General features: G+C 42.0%; 1 protein-coding gene across 1 annotated transcript in view; it reads left to right on the top strand.

The window, feature by feature from the left end:
• Positions 1 to 15802, top strand: part of KDR (kinase insert domain receptor) — a 44927-nt gene extending 29125 nt beyond the window's left edge. Inside the window, exons 22-30 of the mRNA XM_061420191.1 lie at positions 957 to 1054; positions 3509 to 3631; positions 3784 to 3895; positions 4159 to 4258; positions 4669 to 4774; positions 5924 to 6075; positions 11221 to 11320; positions 11818 to 11903; positions 13886 to 15802. Of these exons, the coding sequence (XP_061276175.1) occupies positions 957 to 1054; positions 3509 to 3631; positions 3784 to 3895; positions 4159 to 4258; positions 4669 to 4774; positions 5924 to 6075; positions 11221 to 11320; positions 11818 to 11903; positions 13886 to 14108 (1100 nt within the window). The 3' untranslated portion in view covers positions 14109 to 15802. The remainder of the gene's footprint in view (positions 1 to 956; positions 1055 to 3508; positions 3632 to 3783; positions 3896 to 4158; positions 4259 to 4668; positions 4775 to 5923; positions 6076 to 11220; positions 11321 to 11817; positions 11904 to 13885) is intronic.
• Positions 15803 to 16593: the final 791 nt, after the last annotated feature.

Raw genomic sequence — 16593 nt, 5'->3', positions numbered from 1 at the left:
CGGGAAACCCAAGAGCTTGAGGGAACCATTGGAGTAGAGGGGGTGTTGGCCTGGAATTTTGCCTTCGTTTTTTTAGAAAAGGAAGAAGTTTCACTAATTTTTCATGGACAGGTCTCCAGCCCTAAGCATAGAAAGTCACTGAGAAAAAGATTCAAGTGTTTTTATTACTTACAAGGCTAGTATTACATCTGAGTTTTCATTTACTCTGGTATTTGTCTCCAAGAGAGAAGCCATGTCTTATCTTATCTGACCAAAGTTAAGAGATCATGTTGAAACACCCAGTAATGTCTTAGTGTTTATTTGTACCACTTGCCCGGAAGTAAATACCATGAGTTTACATAAGTTTATCTTTCTTTCGATGTTCCTGTCATCTCTGGTTCATATCCTTGAAGGAAAAGAAGTATCCTCACAGGCCTGATTTAATGTGTTTACAGCATTTTCTCAGCTTGAAAGTGAGAGAAATAAATATATTTTTGGTATTTTTAGTTATCCGTTGTAGATTATAATTTGACCTTTGGCCTTTATCCTAGGACAAAGCTTGTAGAGAAAAGATTCAATGACCCTGGAGATTGTTGTTTTATTTTTAGAGTTCTTGATATGAAACTATTGTTTATCCCTCTGGGTACATGAAAAAAACAAGTTTAAAACAGCAAATTTGTAAAAGCCCTCTTTTACCTCCCTGTTATCTATGCCAGTTTCACCTCCATTTTGCCTCCTGGATTTGTTCACCCAATTTGGCTAAAATGGAAAAAACCAATATTTTGCTAAAAGGTTTGATGAGGGCTAATAATATACCATGATTCAGCATACTTACAGAAGAGAGAAGCATTTTTTGTTTGTTTCTATTTCCTGAAATTTAACTCCCAATTTTTAAAATGAAGATTACTCTATTAAGCTTAGAAACAAATACTCTCTGACTGAAATACCAATCTCTGTGCTCCTGTATCTTCTGACAGTTTCTGAAGATCTGTACAAGAACTTCCTGACCTTGGAGCATCTCATTTGTTACAGCTTCCAAGTGGCTAAGGGCATGGAGTTTTTGGCATCACGGAAGGTGAGACAGAGTATCTCTTTACATTACAAATTTGGAAATGAGATGTCCAGTGCCAGCCATTCGTGTTTTTCTGGAACTGTAGTTCATTCACCACTCCTGGGACTGTTAAGAGAGTCTATTGGGGAGGTTCCATTTCTACTCATTAAAGAGATATTATGAGCTCATGAAATTAATTCATGTGATAAATAGCTTCCAAGTGTCAGCAGTCTTCTAGGCCAGGGGTCCCCACCCTCTGGGATCTAATACCTAATGATCTGAGGTGGAGCTGATATAATAGAAATAAAGTGCCCAATAAATGTAATGCTCTTGAATCATCCCCAAACCGTCCCCCACTCCCAGTCCATGGAAAAATTGTCTTCCCCGAAAGTGATCCCTGGTGTCAGAAAGTTTGGGGACCACTGTTCTAAGCACTAAGGACACCATGTGGGCGAGTAAGCAGACTGTCTACCTGCATGGAGATTATGTTCCAGTGGGTGGAACAAACAATAGAAACAAGTGGTTTAGATGGGAGCAGGTACTGTGTAGAAAAATAAGCAAGAAAGAGTTATAGTCTGTAGGAGCTGTATGTTTGTATGTACAACTGCCTCTCTCTGTACACTGATTTTAAACTGAGTGTTTCCCATGGCTTGAGGGAAACATGGAATTTGAGCAATGGCCTGGAAGAGGTGAGGGGCTGAGCCTTGCAGATATCTTGGCGTAAGAGAGCCTATTTTTCATTTCTTTTACATTCATCACCATCCATCAAAAAGTATTTGTTAGTAGTATAATTAGAAACCAGGAAGGACAGCCTTTAGAGAGCGCAATTGAAAGAGCTAAAATTAGAAAAATAGGCTGAACAAAGGCTGAGGTGGGTACGTGACAAGTCACAAACATTCCAAAGGTTGTAAACATTGTGGAGGGAGTGAGGTTGAAGTCACCACCCTGGCAAGAGTAAAGTGGCTGGTTTTACATGGAACAAGACAAATTCAAATCAAGTTTCAGGAAAAATGATCATTTGACAGAATGCAATTGCTGCAGCCTACTTGGAGAAGAAGGACTTAACATTTTTATTTTGTTGTTTGTTTCTAAATTAGAGTGAAATCCCTCAGCCGTGTCTTTTTTCTGGAGTTTAAAGCTTGTCACAGCTTTCAGAGCCTCAGGATCCCAGAGGTTTCTGCCTGGGAACTCTTGTCTTCTTGCTCCCAAGGAGAAGGGAGAGAAGTGGAATCTTAGAGGATTTTCCCAAAGAGAAAGGCTTTCTGCCCTTCCTGACGATTTTATTTTATTATGTTTTAAAGGTCAGAGCCTGCCAGTTAGTTAGGGCTCCTTTCACAGGGAAGGGAATGGAGGAGAGGATCCTTTCATTACCCTGCATATACCAGCTGATTCTTGAATAACACCTGGTTGCTTCAAAAAAGGAAGCTCTTTGGTAGGGCTTGGAGAAGGAAGTAGGAAGGACTGTGTTTTTTGGAGTCTCCTGGTTTGCTTAATCATACTATACAAAGTGCTTTGTAAAAAACTTCTTTGAAATTTGTATAGAATTTTTTTCTCCATTTACAGTTATTACAAAATACTGGCTATACTCCCCGTGTTATACAATATATCCCTGTGCCTTGCTTGTTCAGAGGAAAAGTGCTATAGAGATGCAAGGTGTGGGGTCCCTCATGCTTGGCTCACACATCACTGTTCCACAGACCTAAGAGTGTCTCATCTGAGCCTTCCATTCATTTCTAAATGTTCCCCAAGGCTCTTGTTCCGTCACAGATCTGTCCAGTGGAGATAGAACTGCTTAGTGTAGGAAGTTACATGAAGTTAGGCGATGCAGAGAAGAGAGAAACTGAGGGACAGAACAGAGTAGAAAGAAAGCCAAGGAGAACTGGCTTTTCCTTTTGTGTGCATCAGAGAATCTCCTTGATGGGCAAGAGGCTGAGAGTGCCTTCACTGGCCTCTGTGATAAGCCAGCACTTTGAAAACAGGGTGAGCCCCACTCAGAATTGTTTCTCAGAGCTGGTCCAGCTTCGGTTACATATGAAATGGAGAAACCAACAAAGGGCACCAAACCAAGGAGAGCCCCTTGTTTCTGACTTCCGTGCATTCATTCATTCGAGGGCCTCCTTAGAATAACACATTTTAACCCGATATGGTGCCAGGCAAAAGGGATGTGTGGATGTGACCAGAAACACATTCTTAATTGTGCCCAAGAGAAGTCTATTTATGACTCCATCATTATGCTATAACTTAATTATTTAGTTTCAGAGTCCGAGGCTGTTTATGAAATAAGCAGATGTGTGTCTTAGTGAACCTCACAGACTTCTTTTTTCCCGAAGTGTTGATAAAAGATGTTAACCCAGTGCTTGTTAATCAGTTGGTTTTCTGATGTGGGTTTTTTTTTTTTTTTTTCTAAAGCATGAGGTCACAACAGATGTAGAAGAGATCAGCCAGGCTGAACTCTAATGCACACAATTCTTTTTGCAGTGTATCCACAGGGACCTGGCAGCGCGAAACATCCTCTTGTCGGAAAAGAACGTGGTTAAAATCTGTGACTTTGGCTTGGCCCGGGATATTTATAAAGACCCAGATTATGTCAGAAAAGGAGATGTAAGTTTCAAAGATGCACCCTGCGATCTATTAAGTTGCAGAATCCAAACTCTCCTGGGCCAGCCTGAGAAGCTGTGTGCAGGGATAATGGAAGTTTTTTCTTCAGGTTTTTGCCAAGTTGGGTTTTCATTCTTTGTCTTCTACCCTTACAGGCTCGCCTCCCTTTGAAGTGGATGGCCCCAGAAACGATTTTTGACCGAGTGTACACAATTCAGAGTGACGTGTGGTCTTTTGGTGTCCTGCTCTGGGAAATATTTTCCTTAGGTAAGTCCCTTCTCCTTGTTCCTCCATCCATGCTGCAAAGAAAATGATAAAAGTCAGTTACTCCTGTATCTCACCTTCATTGGATGAAACTTACTTGGAAGCTTTGGGTTATAAGAATCTTAAAAAAAGAGAGAGAAAGAAAGGGGGAAAAAGGTATACATGTGAAGAAGGTGTGAGTCAGGCTCATATATATGTGAATTAGACTCAGGGATTTCTGTAAGAGAAAATCTAATCAATTGTGTCCCATTCCTGTTTTCTTTCAGGTGCTTCTCCGTATCCTGGAGTCAAGATTGATGAGGAATTTTGTAGGCGACTGAAAGAAGGAACTAGAATGAGAGCCCCTGATTACACCACACCAGAAATGTAAGATTTTACACATATTTCTCTATCCTCCTTCTTTACTCACAAATATTCTCCCTGCCTAGAAGACTTTCCATTCTGTGTACCTCCTTTGTGACCCAGTGTGTGTCTTACTTCTCCCTTGAAGTCTTCCTTGATAATCTCAACCACAGAGTCATCCTTCTTGAAATGACAGCAGTTTATCTGTACGAACCAGTCAGTTTTTACTAGATGTTGATTTATGATGTTTCCTTTTCTGTACACACTTCATGTTCCAAGTGTAGGGCTCTATGTCTTACATAGTTTCATATCCCTATTTAGCATCTTGGCTCATGGTGGACTCTTTATAAATGTTTACTCATTCAAGTGCTTATTTTCAGCATCAGATCAGGAGGAAAGAGGCAGTTGATGACATCAGTGTTTTGCTTCCCTAGGTACCAGACCATGCTTGACTGCTGGCATGGGGATCCCAATCAGAGACCCACGTTTTCAGAGCTGGTGGAGCATCTGGGAAATCTGTTACAAGCTAACGCTCAACAGGTTTGTGACCTCCATGCAAGAAGCTTCTGCAGAGAGTACGTAGCTGTCCAGGGCCCTCTTGCTGCCTTCTCATGGCCACCACGCTGTCCTCTCAGCCACTGAATAAGGAGCCACATTCCAGATCTGAGCAGTAATGCTTTTCTAAAAGTCTTAGTTGCCTCTTTAAACAGATGAGATCCTAATTCATAACCTGGCAGCTGATCACATTTATTTTTACTGATGTATATTTTGGTGTCTTCGGGTACTCTTATGAAGTAAAAAAAAGCAAACAAAAACAACAAATAAAACCCCCAAATTGAAAAAAACAAAACCTCGTTGATTAAGTGAATATCAATAGTGGGTGAATATCAACAGTGGACAGAATTTCAAGGAATTTTAAATACATTCTTCAGACAAAAAAGATCTGAATCCTGCAAAATAAATGTTCTGTTTTTTTCCCCCTCCATGAAATCCCAGGCCCCCATAACTTCCATCAGAGGATTTTATTGTAGTCTTTACCCTTAGAAAGTTATTTACTCTCCAGTCAACACCTCTTACCACAGTGAATGGAAGCCAATTTCCTCCTGGTTTTCTTCTGAACAGCTGGGGGACAATGTGTCAAATCTGTCTTTATCAATAAACCTCCCAAACACTGAGAAGTATCAAATTGCCCTTTATTTCTTTCTCTCCATGAACTAATGTTAAGTTGCATAACCTTTTCTCAGAAGACCCATTTTCCTGCACATACATTGCTTTTCTTTAGACTGTCATCAGTTTTTCCGTTGCTTTGAAGTGTAGAGGCTAAAATTGGATGACATGCCCTTTAAAGGACCTGGCTGGTGTAGATAGGATTTTGTGAAGAAATGATTTCTAAGCCCTGCGGAGCTCTGCCTGTTCTGTTGCTCCAGCTGTAACTACAGCCTGCGTACTCCTCTGTGTTTTGCCCATCTCGTGTTTTGTTCGTTCCTAAAGTATACTCTCATATACACATCCCTTTCAAGTGCCCTTGTGTTTTTGACAAGCCATTTTTAAAGTTGTCTTAAAGTTTCACCTTCAGATATGAAAGCCACGTTCCCCATAAACAAGAAGCCCCCGTGGGCTTTGTTTTTCATGTAAAGGCTCTTGAAGGACTGAAGCCATAACAATAGCACTCTATGTTTATTGTTTCAGGATGGCAAAGACTACATTGTTCTTCCCATATCAGAGACTTTGAGCATGGAAGAGGATTCGGGACTCTCTCTGCCTACCTCACCTGTTTCCTGTATGGAGGAAGAGGAAGTATGTGACCCCAAATTCCATTATGACAACACAGCAGGAATCAGGTACGGTCTAAGGTCAACATCCCCTGGGGGGAAGGGGCTTCAAGGTCATCCTGGGGAGGCGGGTGGAGGAAGGACATTGTATGAAGTTGCTGCATTCACTTGCACGTTCACCCTTGGCCCTGAGAGGTCCTCCTTGGAGGGTGCCTGGGTAGGTGAATCTCTTCCCATCTGTGGTCCACATTGCGGCCGAAGCTCTTCCTTTCAGAATCCTAAGCCCTGCAGCTGCAAATAGCTGGAATGCCATAGTTTGTTAATCTCCAGAAAAAGAGACCGATTTTACAAAGACATCTGTATTTAAATTATCCCCATGTACTCTTTTATTAATGTGAATTAAACAGCTTAGGAAAGATTCAGGAAGGAAGAGTTCTGTGCGTTTATGAAAGCACACTTTTGCCTCTCTGGCTGGGATACAGTTGCCGTGGGGATGCGTCCTGAATTAGACCGGACAGCACATCTTCAGAAGCCCCTCCCAAGTCTGATTTTCAGCATTTTATTTGCATAATGGGACTTCTGGGCTTATTTAAAACACATGCACTGCAGTATTTTCCTGATTTGTAGAAGGGTTCTAAAGGCAGCTTTCTTTTTATTCTCTCCCAGCACCTGTGCATAAGGAAAGAGTTGATATGGTTTCTACAATATGATATTAAAATTGTCTTTTCCTAAGCCTGGGACTACTTCACTTCACTTTGTTCCCATTCCCACCCCTTTGGGTGTTTTCCTCCTGTAACCGCACCCCTGACCATATAGGCCCAGCCTTCCCCCTTGAGTGTGCACAGGCTGCAGGGAGCACCTTGAAGCTCAGGGTTGGGGGGGAATGGAGCTCTAGCCTGTGGCCAGCGTGCCAGATGGCAGGTGGGGAGTCACCCTGGTCAGTGTGCCCTGTGGACTTGCACAGGGAGGGCAGCAGGAGTGCTGCCATGGGAGAGAGGAAAGCTCAGAGTGGGTAGAAGCCAGCTAGTAAGCTGTCCATTCCATCTGTGTCAAGAACTTTTGGCATTTTTGAAAGAACGTTTTCTTACCAGGTTTTGCCAGAGTTAGGCAAAGTAGATACTATTATCTTTTGATGTAAGTGTTGAATATGAGACTCAGAGCAATTACCTGGAAGAATATGATATTGTGGTTAAAGATCCAGATTTTAAAGTCAGATAGAATTGGGTTTCCCTGGTGGCTCAGATGATAAAGAATCTGCCTACAGTGTAGGAGGTCTGGGTTCGATCCCTGGGTTGGGAAGATTCCCTGGAGGAACGCATGGCAACCCACTCCAATATTCTTGCCTGGAGAATCCCCATGGATAGAAGAGTCTGGAGGGCTACAGTCCAGGGGGTCACAAAGAGTCAGACACGACTGAGTGACTAACACTTTGACTTCATAACTGGGTTGGATTCCCAAGTCTGCTCTTTGCAGCTCTGATCTGGGGCAAATTTTCAGTGTGACCTAGGCCAGGACACTGGTGTTGTACAAAAATGATGACTTTGAGAATTACATGACATAATGAGTTTCTAACTGCTTGGTATCTGGAGAATACCCAATAAATAATAGCTATTGTGTGAGCTGCTTAAAACACATCCTGGGGATGAATCTTGTTCTTCCGATATCTAACTCAGGACTGTTTTCTCCCAAACCAAGGAAGGGGCCTCAAATAGAAGGAGGAATGAAATGAAAATCTGAAAATCCATAGTTCCACCCTCATATTTAAAAAGTCCTAGTTCAAGTTTAACTGGCCTTCTGGTGTGGTAATTATTCCTGCAACACTGTTGCCTTCTGCTTGATCAGAAAGCCATTTGATCATGAGCTGTGTTCCTTGGGTTTTCTGTGACGAGGTGGGGTGAGGACCCAGCCGGCAGCCTCTTGGCTCGCTTGGGCGCTTTGCATATGGTGCTGAGAGTTGATGAAGTCATGCATGTGTGATGGAAGTGCCAAATGCAATGCTGGATCTGAAGCAGGGCTGCTAACATTTATCCCCAGAAGCGTGGACAAATGTGACACCACACTCCCAGTGCAGGCCTGGCTGCTATTTGCTGTCTGTGCTTTTTGAATTGGTCTTTGCAGTCCAGTTTGTCTTTTATCCAGCCATAATTTGAAAAATAAAACGGAAATTGGAATCTCTCGTCTGCATCCCCACTCAATCCCCTCCACTTTTTTCCCTTTTCTAAAAATAAGACACCACGCTCACATTTTAATCATTTAGGTTAAAAGAGAGGCAGAGTCCAGGCGTCTCCACACAGCACACTTCATTTTGATGCTCTCCTGTGGTTCTGCTTCCCTGAGGAGCAAGAGGAGAGGTTGGGGTCCCTTCAGGGGACTTGTTCCCTTATCTTCATGTTGCCAGTCAAGGAGGAGAGCAGAGGTGTCTTTCTCACTTTCTTCCTGCTTATAATTTTCAATTTCATTGTGTTATAAATAGAGCAGGACAGAGACATCCCTGTGGGAGCCAACCTCCTGATTTTTTGCCCCATTAACTATTTTAAAAAATATTTGTTCAGCATTTATTTAGAGAAGACGCTGAGAGGTGTGTAGGGGAGGGGTGAGGAGGCAGGACCACTAGTGTCTAGACTCTGCTTTGTCTCTAATTTCCCTATGAATCAGCTCCGGCCCCCAGTTTGCATGCTTCCTGCAAGAAAACACATCTTAATTGGGCTCATCTTCCTTACAGGGTAGTTTGGGGACCATCTGCAGTTGGTCCACTGTTTCCCCTGGGAGTTTCACCCCCCACTCCAAGCAGCTTGTCAAAGACTTCTTTTCAGTTCTCTCCCAGAGAAAGGTTCTGGCACATACTTTTTTTTTTTTTTTTTTCTCATTTTGGTTAATTGCTAGTGATGATTTAAATGCTCCTTGTAGATTGATGCCAGGGACAGCCTGCTGGCTAGATGCTCCTGGATTTGGCTCTGATATTAGACTGCTTGAAATGAACCTGTTCTTTCTTCACCTTTTGTCTGTCTCATAGCCCACATTCCCCCTCCTCCACTCCGTATCACTGCACGCTCAGTGCACACATGGGAGCGTGCAGGGCTGCATGCATATCAGGTGCTTAATAAAGAACTGAACAATCATATCCAGTGCCCTCTTCTCCCTTCTCCTTCCTAATGCTATTCCAAGGGCATCAATGTGGAGTGAGGTAAAAACAAACAAAAACAACCCTGCATGGCCTCTAAAAACCTAAGTTTGAGCTCCAGTTCTAGTTATTACCCCCCTAAGCCATCACTTCCTCTTTTCCAAATAAGAAATAAGAAAAACCTATTGTGTAGATTTGTTAAGAACAGATGCAACAATGTATATGAAAATGCCTTGCCAACTGAGACTGGCTGAACAATGTTTGGAATTATTGGGCTCAGAAACCAAGAAAGTGGCCTTTCAAAGGAAGCTCACCAACTCTACTTGATGCTACAACCCAAATACCTCTGGAATCTGTCTACTTCTCCAGACCTGGAGGCATCACCTTTTGGTCAAGCTGCTCTTCCTTCTCCTAGATAAGTGGAACAGCTCCCTAATTGATCTCATGATTTTGGGTCTTACCTTCCTGAACCCAGAGTCATCTTTCTAAAAGGTGTATCTGACTTTGTCAATCTCATGCTTAAAATTCTTCAGTGGCTGCTCATTGCCCTCAGGATGATAATCCAGGTAGTCTAGTTATGTGATTTTGGACAAGTTCCTTAACCTTTCTATGTCTTAGTTCCACATCTGTAGTTGGGCTAAGGATACCCACCTAGAGAGGTACCATGGAGATGCCATGAGATAGTAGTTGAGGATCATTTGACACACTGCCTGGCACATGGGAGGGTTCCTGAATGAGTGAATGAATGAATGATTGACTATGGTACCAGTAAATTGGTAGAACTATCACTTTTGGGGACTGGATTTAGGAGAAGTAGGGTTTTCAATCTCCTTATTTTTAATACATTGTGTCCTCTTTCCCATGGGGTTTCCTGAGTGTGGATGTCACTGGTGAGCCTCATTCTCTCTTTGTAGAGGAAAAACCAGCCTCCTCGGGCAGGGGAGGAAGACTTGGTTTCCATTATCCTCCTTTGCCCAAATGAGTCCTCTCTTCACTTGGTCACAGAAAACACAAGGAATATGCAATATATCTGGAAGGCTCCTCAGGTGGGAAGTACAGTGGGGTTCAAGTGAAGAGTGAATTTGCTATCCCTTCCTATGAAAACAACTTTGCTTCTCTCCACTTGGGCTGATTTTCCCAAAACCACTCCCACTCACCCAAAGTCACATGGCAGGGAAAAAGCACCCCTAAGGAACAGGTGATGTGCTATCTGACATGTCCTGTCCTCTGGACTCCTGAAAGAAACTGGTAGTCTTTGAAATTCAAAGGAGGAAAACGAGCTTTGGTTGATGGATCATCACTGTTTCTAAGATCCTTTATCACCCACCACTGATCACCTCATTCATCCTCCAGATATCTTTGTGAGTGAGGGAAGGAAAGCTTTGGCCTGTACATCTTAAAGATGGGAAAACAGGGACATAGAAATATATTCGTGGCTTTCCCAAGTCTGTGTAATCCATGGTAAACTTGGAAATAGACGGAATATCTCATGATTCTCAAACTACAGCCCCAGCTCTGTGGGCCAAAAAATAGAAGATTGTGAGATTCAGCCCACCTCTACCCATTAAGCCTCTATTACATATAGCAGGAGAAGGTGCTTTCCAGAGTCTGCTGGGTTCAGCATCTTTTACTGAACCCAGTGAAATCTGGGAGTGTTTCCTCTGCCCATCTTTCGTGGAATGGTTGCTCTGTGGACGTTGTCTAGATAATTTGCCTAGTAGATGGCCAGAAAGATGTGAAACACTCGGCGATATGCTGAGAGCTTAGTGGAGGAATCGCAGGTAATCAAGAAGCCAAGTAGTAGGCAGACCACTGAGCCTTCAGTCCAGCCCTGGACCTCAGAAGCAAGATTCAAAGGAAAGGGGGCTCATCTAGGCCCCTCCGTTATATTATACTTTTAAATGGACTTAACAGGAAATTAAGCCTTCGGTGTGTGCTAGCAGAAATATTTGTTTTGTTTTTCTTTTTCCAGAGGATGTTTTGCAGGTCGCTATTAAACTTGTGGTTCAAAGATAATGAACTTAGGTATCACTTGTGGAATCTGCAGTCAACTATATACCACTACTAAAATATAAATATTTGTTTTTTTGCAGTCAGTATCTGCAGAACAGTAAGCGAAAGAGCCGGCCCGTCAGTGTAAAAACATTTGAAGATATCCCGTTGGAAGAACCAGAAGTAAAAGTCATCCCAGATGTAAGTACATCTTTTAAAAATAGTCTTAGAAATAATACCAAAGATGAAACATTAGCTAGATAAATATTAGCCTAAGCATTGGAGTCTTGGAGCCTCATTATGAGGCTTCCCTTGTGGGTATGTGTCTTGGGATCATTATAGCGATGGAACTTATTGGGCTGCCTTGTTTTTTCCATAAGTGAAGCCCCTAGTTAAGGCTCAAGACAATTGAGCTTCATGCCCAATTCCATTGAAGTGTAAATAATATTGTGGAAAGAGGGATAGAAACGGGTCTCCTTAGCTTCTTCCTAAATTCCTCTCTTCTTCCAGGCCTGGGTCTATTGTGGAAGCAGTTGCTTCCTCTCATAGCCGGTACAGTTTCTGGCTATAATACCTTTACCTCTCTCTGCAGAACATGAAAATGCTGTCTCAGAGATGGGTTAGGAAATCAGTTTGATTAAGTGATTGGTCAGTATATACACTCAATCAACTGTGCCATCTCATTGTCTCTTAAAAAGGACAGCCAGACGGACAGTGGTATGGTTCTTGCATCTGAAGAGCTGAAAACCCTGGAAGACAGAACCAAGTTAGCCCCATCTTTTAGGTAAGGTTCAGCCAACTAGAAAAGACAAATTTCAAAGGGAATTTTTGGAAGGAACTTAGGACTTTGAGCATAAGCGCAGAGTTTTCTTTTTTTTGTATCTTTATTGGTTAGGCAAATTTGCATCAACCTAACTAATAAAGAACAGAAACAAACACATTACCTGGCAAGTCTAAAAAGAATCTGAAATAAGAGGATTTGGTTGGTTTTTACCAGATTTTATGTATACTAAGGAATTTCTGAGCATATTTGCTTTGGTCAGTGGTTTGTGTGATATTGGCTAAGTGACAAAGAGGTCACTGGCTTGATCTTTAATAAAACTCTTGAGATAGTTAAAATCTTTGTGGACTCTACAGTGAAGAATTTTCAAACCTGAACAGAAATGGGTGCCCCTGTCTTTAAGTAAACCATTGTCTACTTGCTTTAAATACTATTGGCTGAATTATTGAGTATTTAATTGTGGGGAAAACAGTGAATTTGGTTTTGAATATAATATCTTCCACATGGTTCTATAGGAATTTGTAGTTGTTTTGAATAGACGTACCTGCCTTTACAGTTGGCTTCCTGTGTCTTCTCTGGTAGTTCAATCAGTAAAGAATTTGCTTACAGTGCAGGAGACCTGGGTTTGATCCCTGGGTCAGGAAGATACCCTGGAGAAGGAAATGGCAATCCACTCCAGTATTCTTGCCTAGAAAATCTCATGGACAGAAGAGCCTGGCAGGCTCTTTGGGGTTGCAAGAGCTGGACATGACTTAACGACTAAACCACCACCACCTGCTTTTAACTTAATAAATAAGAAACTCTGTATTTATAACAATAGTGGGATGTAGAATGGTTATTTATTTGCTGGAAGTTTCACTCAAGGTATGAATTGAGAAGATTTTGATCTACCTATAATCTAACTGTTGGATAAAATGGGAGCCCCCTTGCATTATTGAGTGATGCTCATGTTAAGAAAAAAAAATTAAAATGTGCCATTGTGCAATTTTATCATTTGTCCTAGGCCCATGATGAGAAATTGTGAGAGCCAATTATATGTTTTATTCACCGATTTAAAGTATTTTATTTGCTTAGCAATGACTATATACCATTCCATTGTCTGAGACACCAAGTCCGTTGTATTGAGGTTAGATTGAAAGAAAAGATGCATTTCTAGTTATTTGAAATAACTTTTAAACCATATATGAACACAGAGTTAATAAAATCCTTTTTTTTTTTTTGGTTTGTAACATGCATAGATTGATAAAACACCTAGTAAGGTGGGAAATCACTATACTTCAGAATGACTTAAGCTCCACACAGCCTACACCCAGCTATAAAAGGCCTTTTTAAGCTTTTTTCTAAGCTTTGACATGATTACCGTCTATCACAGTTCCACACCATTGAAAACATTTTCTGGTTGCTGCTGAGTGATCCAGTCCTCCATGCTTCCAAAGAATGTGGTTTTGATGAGTAAAAAGCAGTTTTTGACATGTCTAGCTTGATTGTACACACACACTTCAGGCTTACTAAAGTCTAAAGTTGCTCAAGAATTTTATTAACACCATACACGGGCCTTGTGATCCCCTACTTGGCAGTGTGTGACAAGTACCATTGGACTTTCAGAACATCCCAGTTTCCTCCCACATCATGAAAGAGTCCCTTTGGCTCCTATTCTTGTACACAAACTTGTCAGTCTGCAAGGCCATAAAAAGGTTCCATTGGTTGGAGCCTTTGCATAATCCAAAAGAACTGCCTTTCATCTCATCTCAGGCTTGAAAGACTTGGACCTGAATAAGAGGACTTATCTGAAACTCAGATTTCATCCTAGTACCTGAAAATAGACGTTGTCTGAGTAAACCTGCTATGTTGATTAACAAGTGGGAGGGATGGGCTGTGTCTGCAGGAAACTGACAGCCCACACGGGGTAGGGAATGGGGTTAGGATAAGATGCACAAGAACTGCCTTCTCTCTGCCAACTTATTTGGTTGCCATCTCTTCTGCAGTGGACTGCTGCCCAGCAAAAGCAAGGAGTCTGTGGCATCCGAAGGCTCAAACCAGACGAGCGGCTACCAGTCGGGATACCATTCTGACGACACGGACACCACTGTGTACTCTAGCGAGGAGGCTGAACTTTTAAAGCTGATGGAGATTGGGCCGCAGGTCGGCAGTGCAGCTCCGATTCTCCAGCCTGACTCTGGGACCACACTGAGCTCTCCTCCGATTTAAAAGGAGGCACCTGCATCCCCCAGTCCTGGAAATCACACGAGAGGTGCTGCTCCGATTTTCAAGTGTTGTTCTTTCCACCACCAGGAAGTAGCCACATTTGATTTTCATTTCAAAAAAAGGACCTCAGACTGCAGGGAGCCAGTCCCCTAAGCATTTCCTGAGATGCTTGTGACCCAAGAATGTGTTTGTGTCTTCTCCCCGTGTTGACCTTATTCCTTTTTTCATTCATTTAAAAAGCATGGTGGATGCACCCTACCCTGGGTTGCCCCAAGGGTTGCAGCAAAAGAAGTTCAAGAAATGACTTCACTCTCAGAGAAGTAGCGGTGCCCGGGGAGCGGACACCTCGTAAAACTAGAAGATAAACCAGGCAATGGAAGTGCTTTAGGTGTTGAAGATGGGAAAGACCTTTAGAGCTAAATCCATCTAGGAAGCTTTGCTTGTTGGAGCCACGTCTTACCTCTGGGGTTTGGATTGATGGAAAGGAAGACGCTGACTTGCTTTGGGAGCGCCCTGGAACCTGCGCATGCGTTGTGTTGGCTCTGGTGTGGAGGTGGTGGATGTAGGGTTGGTGAGGAAATGTAAAGGCTTCAGACAAGGTGACTGGTTTTAGAAGGTTGCGTGCTCTTCTCATTTGGGCTAAATGAGAGTTCCTTGTGCTGTTTCCGACTCCTAATGAGAGTTCCTTCCGTTCTCTTACGTGTCTCCTGGCCAAGCCCCAGGAAGGAAATGATGCAGCTCTGGCTTCTTGTCTCGAGACTGATCCTTTGCTCAGGATGCCACAGAAAAGGACACTCAGACGGAGGCTCTGTGTCACGTTGAGGATTTCTGACTGTGTGAACCAGCTTCTGGTTTCTTCTGGATGGACACCTACCTATCTGTCCTGATGTGATATGTCTGAGCCTGAACGCAGTAGATTCGGTGTGGAGCTGTGGTGTCAAAGCTTCAGGAAGGATTTTACTCTTATTCCTTCTCCCCTCTCCGTGTCTTTCCCCTTCCCTTCAGTATTTTCCTGACTGTCCCTTCCCCACCTCCCCACTCCCAGCCAGTCAGTATTCTAGTCATTTGACCTGTATGCCCTAGTAAAATATGATTTGGTTTGTTCACTCTCTGAGTAATTCTTAGCCAGATTTCAAAATTACCTTGTAGCTCAAGTTATAACAATACCTATTGTATTATTTAGACTTTTAACACGTAAAGCTCTTTCTACTGGTTCTGCCCTTATTCTTTTCTTTTTAAAAAAGATGTATTTTCTGTTTGGTGCCATAGTATGAGAGGCTGGGAGCAATGACTATAAAACATGCTATGGCACATATATTTATAGTCTGTTTATGTAGAAACAAATGTAATATATTAAAACCTTATATTATATATAATGAACTTTGTACTATTCACATTTTGTATCAGTATTATGTAGCATAACAAAGGTCATAATGCTTTTAGCAATTGATGCCATTTTATTAAAAAAAAAAAGCGAAAAACTTGAAGGAATCCTTTGCAAGGTTGCATCACTATACCCATCATTTCTCTCACTTCTGAAATGGAGGAGGGAGATTCTGACAGCGTTTCCTGTGGCTGTTTTTTATTTTCGCTTGTTCTCTTATTCTTCTTATAAAGGATATTTTCATAAAATGCTTATATACTTTATAAACAAATGTATTATTAGTTTAAAAAAATACAATGGTATAATACTATCACAGCTGTCTTGAGGGTGAATATTTCTGGCTTGAGGTGTAATTGCTTCTTCCCCTCTTCTTCATAGCACAAATAATTCACACACACACAAACTCTTGTTAAATTCCGAGCACTTTTGAGATTCTTAAAACATGGACTGAGAGATATGTGATAAGTACTCTAACAGTATTTCTGGCTCTCTAGTAACCCCCATGCCTCTCAGAACAGCCAACCATGAAAATCAGGGACCAAGATATCTGAGAAAGGTGACCAGACCCAGCAGTGCAGGGAAGCATGGAGCATATTTATAGTTTTCAATAACGCTTTACTCTATCCTTATGGGGCTTCCCTGGTGGCTCAGGCAGTAAAAATCTGCCTGCAATGCAGGAGACATGGGGTTTGATCCCTGGGTCGGGAAGATCCCCTGGAGAAGGGAATGGCAACCCTCTCCAGTATTCTTGCCTGGAAATTCCATGGACAGAGAAGACTGGTGGACTACAGTCCATGGGGTCACAAAGAGTCGGACACTACAGAGTGACTAACACACACCATCCTTACAGTGTCAGAACCTCTGATCCAACATTGCCTATTGAGTGATTACTTTTGCTTGAATTCAGTGAGTAGAGTTATCTAAAGATTATTGGCACTGAAGAGTAGTCCTATTCTTTGTGGGATTTTTTTCATAAAAGATTTTGAAATGTTTATATAGTCAAAAAATATGCCTGTGTATATTTTTAAATGTCTTCTAAGTTTTTAAAATCATATTGAGGAAGATCTTTCCAATTCTAAAATAATGCACAATTCTAAATTGTCT

Source organism: Bos javanicus, chromosome 6 (genome assembly GCF_032452875.1).
Source record: "Bos javanicus breed banteng chromosome 6, ARS-OSU_banteng_1.0, whole genome shotgun sequence".
In the NCBI taxonomy this organism is placed as follows: domain Eukaryota; kingdom Metazoa; phylum Chordata; class Mammalia; order Artiodactyla; family Bovidae; genus Bos; species Bos javanicus.
Note: the sequence above shows the minus strand (reverse complement) of the source record. Positions and strands in the feature narration are given on the sequence as shown.